At 35.7% G+C, this 5,153-nt stretch overlaps 1 protein-coding gene across 7 annotated transcripts in view; it reads right to left on the bottom strand.

The window, feature by feature from the left end:
* Window positions 1-281: 281 nt before the first annotated feature.
* uckl1b (uridine-cytidine kinase 1-like 1b) overlaps window positions 282-5,153 on the bottom strand; it is a 28,437-nt gene continuing 23,565 nt past the window's right edge. For 4 of the 7 annotated variants that reach the window (XM_056422541.1, XM_056422542.1, XM_056422540.1 and 1 more), the window contains 7 exons: window positions 4,108-4,206; window positions 3,892-3,985; window positions 2,846-2,908; window positions 2,632-2,754; window positions 2,398-2,505; window positions 2,146-2,302; window positions 282-1,324 (listed from right to left, as the gene is read on the bottom strand). In XM_056422541.1, coding sequence (XP_056278516.1) covers window positions 1,245-1,324; window positions 2,146-2,302; window positions 2,398-2,505; window positions 2,632-2,754; window positions 2,846-2,908; window positions 3,892-3,985; window positions 4,108-4,206 — 724 coding nt within the window. In that variant the 3' untranslated portion in view covers window positions 282-1,244. Of the gene's footprint in view, window positions 1,325-2,145; window positions 2,303-2,397; window positions 2,506-2,631; window positions 2,755-2,845; window positions 2,909-3,891; window positions 3,986-4,107; window positions 4,332-5,153 lie in introns of all 7 variants that reach the window. The other 3 variants (XM_056422538.1, XM_056422539.1, XM_056422544.1) reach the window with 1 other exon arrangement.

Consider the following 5,153-nt stretch of genomic DNA (forward strand, 5'->3'; position numbering starts at 1 on the left):
ATATGTATCTAGATTTTCTTGACACATTATCCAGTAGGTATAGTTAAACTTGGTAAAGAGAACACCTCTTAATAAAACTGCATCGATGTGAATTGAAGCTCTCTGGAGACACAAAACGAGTCAGTAAACGTTGCTTCAGCAGAACAAGACAACAATAAAGAGGCTCCGACTGATACTGAGTATCAATATTATCTTTGAGAAAACTTTCTGACATCTGGATGCTCCGAGTTCCTATAAATCCTCGACTCAAAAGCCCTTTAACAAAAACAACAACAACAATCTAATGCATTAAAGAGGATTTAATAAGGACGAGTGAGACTGAAACAAACACTTATTCCATGTTTGTTCAATGCCTATATATATATATATGTATATAAATAAATATATTTACATATATATAAATATATATGTATATAAATAAATATATTGACATATATATAAATATATGTAAATATATATATATATGTATTTAAATAAATATATTTACATATATAACTGTATTTATAAATACGTATAAATATATTTATTTATATATAATATATAAATAAATGTATAAATGAACATATGTATATATATAAACATGTGTATAAATATTGATATATAAATATTTATTGATGTATATATTATATATATGCAAATGTCGAACATGCTGCATAAATTCACACCACAAGTGAATACTCTTATCTGCATGTTTTAAAATATAAACAGTTTCCATCACCCGTTTCAACTGGTAAGGTCAGCATCCAGAGAGAGAGAGAGAGAGAGAGAGAGGGAGTGAACCAGAGCGCAAAAAAAAAGAGAAGAGATCAAAAAGAGAGAAAGACGGATACACCCACAGATCTTTCTGATTGGACGGTCCTCCAGGAAGCGCCGGCGGCGCCGAGGTTGAGCAACACGAGCTCCTGTTCAGGTTATTTGCCTTTGAGAAGAGTTGTGAGGAAGGTTTAGAATAAACAAATAAATAAAATTTTAAATAACGGGAAAAAAGCTCCGACGTCTTTTCTTCTTTTGCGGCGCGAGAAAATTCACATTCATTGAGTCGTCCACAGCGGCGGCGGCGTTGCCCCGGCGTAAGGCGGTGAAATAAAAACATCTGCACATGTAAAAAAAACTACTAACTTTTCACACTTCATCAACTTTCCACGTTTTAAAATAATACGTTTTTCTTCTTTCAACCAGGTGCACAGAGTTCTGTCCGGCCGCGTTCTCGCGAGCGTCCTGCGGGGGGCGCCGGCGAGCAGCGGTCAGTAGCTGGGCTCGTCCGTCTCCTCGTCGCTCCAGTCGGGCGGCGCGTCCGTTCCAAAGTATCGATCCCCGAAGTTTCCTACGACACACGAGGATAAAAACACAATTTCAGTTCGGAGGTAAACAAACTAAAACACGAACGACGAGCGGAGATAAACAAAGGACTTTAGAAAAGTTACGTATTGTGAAAAGTATTTAATAATGTCTTCTTTTTTTATTCATTTATTACTAAGCAAGTTTAACTGGGAGATATGAATACTGGAAAAGTTCCCAGACAAATAATATATTGGTTGTTTTTTCTATATTGTTCTATAGACTTTTAAATTGTCTATATATATATATATATATATATATATATAATATAGAAAATAAAAAAATTAAAATATATATATATACAACTGCATTTATATATTATGGGATTCAGATAAATACGTATATACACACATAATTAAAAATATATTGATATATAATTACATTTTTAAAAAAGAATATATATATACACACACCTGCATTTATATATTTATATCTATTTGAAAAAATATATATAATTTTTTTTAAAGAAATATATGTATATATAATATAGATTTATATCTATATATATGTATATTAAAATATAATACAAATATATATACATATATTAAAATACGTATACACAAAAAAAGTCTCATTTAATAAAATGTATTGATATATATATATATATACATATTATAGATGTATATATATATATATTACAATATAATAACAAATATTTATATATTAAAATATATTTACACAAAAAAAGCATCTAGAAATGTCTCATTAAAAAACATTTATTGATCACGGATTATAAATATAATGGACAGACGCCTTGAACACGAGCTTCTGGAAAGGCTGTGTCGTTTTTTCTTTTTCTCGACTCACCGATGCCGGGGATGATGTGAAAGAGGTCGTTGACCTTCTTGTCCACGGCCGTGGTGATAATCTTGACCTGTGGGAATGCGTAGGCCACCGAGTGGACGCCCATCTCCGCCATGAGCAGGGACACCAGCAGGATCTTGTCCTCCTGCACGTCGTGGTCCTGAAGACCACACACACACACACATAAATACGGGCGACAGAGTGTGTGTATGTGTGTGTGTGGGGGGGGGGGGGGGGGGGGCGCACACAACCCACCAGCAGGACTCGAACGGCCATCATGGCGGCCGCCCCGGTGGACACCGTGCAGTCCATCAGGATCACGTGGTCTTCACCGATTTCCTTCGGGAGACGCAGGTAGTGAAGCTAAGAGAGAGGGAAGGAGAGAGGGAGGGAGAGAGGGGGAGAGAGAGAGAGAGAGAGAGACAGGAAGTGGTTTACCTCAAACTCCTCGTGATGTTATATATGAAATGTATTGAAATATTAATGCACCTCAGGTTCTCCGGTGTCCTGGTTGGTCTGGATGAGGATCTTGCCGATGCGGACGTCTTTGCACACGGCCCTAAGAGCCGGCTCCATGGTCTCCCCGGCTCGCAAGATGGACACGCCTGTGATCTGAAGGGGGAAACAACAACAACAACAACAGGTTAATTACATGTGTTGTCGGTGGAGCGGTGAACCCGTGACGTGGTCAGAGCTCACTCACCCTCTTCCCGTGGAACGCCCTCCCATCATAATCCTCCCCCTGGGGGGTCTGGACGACGTGGAGCTGGGGGAACATGAAGCATCACAACAGCATAAGAATTCATTCATGTGTGTGTTTGTGTGTGTGTGTGTGTGGAAACTTTCCACTGTGGTGACACGATAAGTTTCATGCTGCAGCCATATACATATATGTATATATATATATTTATTTTTATATGTATTTATTAATATATATACATATATATAAATACACACATATATATACACACATATCTATATATATATATGTATTTATATATATAAAGACACATATATAAATATATACATACATATTTATACATACACACACATATATATATATATAGATAGATATACACATGAATATATACATTAAAAAATATATATATAAATACATATACATATAAATAAATACATATATATATATATATATATGTGTATATATATACAGGACTGTCTCAGAAAATTAGAATATTGTGATGAAGTTCTTTATTTTCTGTAATGCAATTAAAAAAACAAAAATGTCATGCATTCTGGATTCATTACAAATCAACTGAAATATTGCAAGCCTTTTATTCTTTTAATATTGCTGATTATGGCTTACAGCTTAAGAAAACTTAAATATCCTATCTCTAAATATTAGAATATCATGAAAAAGTATACTAGTAGGGTATTAAACAAATCACTTGAATTGTCTAATTAACTCGAAAGACCTGCAAGGGTTTCCTGAGCCTTGACAAACACTCAGCTGTTATAAATCTTTTTTTTTATTTGGTCTGAGGAAATATTAAAATTTTATGAGATAGGATTTTAGAGTTTTCTTAAGCTGTAAGCCATAATCAGCAATATTAAAAGAATAAAAGGCTTGCAATATTTCAGTTGATTTGTAATGAATCCAGAATGCATGACATTTTTGTTTTTTTAATTGCATTACAGAAAATAAAGAACTTTATCACAATATTCTAATTTTCTGAGACAGTCCTGTATATCTACTAGGCCTCCAATGGTTGGGAGCTGGTCGTCGTGTACCTGCGATGGGAGGAAGGACAGCGCTCGCTCGATCAACAGGCGCATCAACCTCTTGGAGTAGAAGATGAACTCGTCGCGGCTCGTTTCCTTGTTCCTACATGTGGAGATTGTGTGTGTGTGTGGGGGGGAGAGAGAGGGGGTGAGATGGGGGGAGAGAGGGGGTGAGATGCATTTATCTGGTCGATGAGGCGTGGCGGCGGTTGTCTTCCTTCCTACCTGATGATGGTGTGCATGCCCCTCACCTGGGGCGTGCTCTCCAGAACACTGAGGGTCCGGGGGAGGGGCTGGGCCTGGTGCGCCGAGGCCAGCGCCGCCCTGTAACCACGGCAACAAGCGTGTGTGTGTGTGTGCGGAGGGAACGGGAGAGAGGGGAAGACGCGTGAATACGACACACGGACAGCGGCGCGGTTCTCTGCACACGCGTGTGTTTCATGAGGTAGCTGTGACACACACACACACACACAGAAGAAAAGAAACACACACACACACGTGTAAGTACGTGCAGAAAACCAAATGCACCGCAAATTATTTATTTTTTCCCAAAACAAAGTAGATTACGTTCGTGAGCAGAAATATGCAAAGCAGACGGAGTCGAGTGTTACGGAGAAATTAAAGAGCAGAGACCACGGCTATGGAACATACACATATGTATATATACACATATATATATATGTGTATATATACACACACATATTCACATATATATATAAATATTCATATATAATTATACATATAAATATATACATATATACATATATAAACACACATATAGACACATATATATGTATGTATATATATTTATATATATATACATAAATATATATATATATATATATATATACACATACATACAGGACTGTCTCAGAAAATTAGAATATTGTGATAAAGTTCTTTATTTTCTGTAATGCAATTAAAAAAACAAAAATGTCATGCATTCTGGATTCATTACAAATCAACTGAAATATTGCAAGCCTTTTATTCTTTTAATATTGCTGATTATTTTTTACAGCTTAAGAAAACTCTAAAATCCTATCTCATAAAATTTTAATATTTCCTCAGACCAAGTTAAAAAAAAGATTTATAACAGCTGAGTGTTTGTCAAGGCTCAGGAAACCCTTGCAGGTGTTTGAGTTAATTAGACAATTCAAGTGATTTGTTTAATACCCTACTAGTATACTTTTTCATGATATTCTAATATTTAGAGATAGGATATTTGAGTTTTCTTAAGCTGTAAGCCATAATCAGCAATATTAAAAGAATAA

Source organism: Pseudoliparis swirei, chromosome 9 (assembly GCF_029220125.1).
Source record: "Pseudoliparis swirei isolate HS2019 ecotype Mariana Trench chromosome 9, NWPU_hadal_v1, whole genome shotgun sequence".
Taxonomy (NCBI): Eukaryota; Metazoa; Chordata; class Actinopteri; order Perciformes; family Liparidae; genus Pseudoliparis; species Pseudoliparis swirei.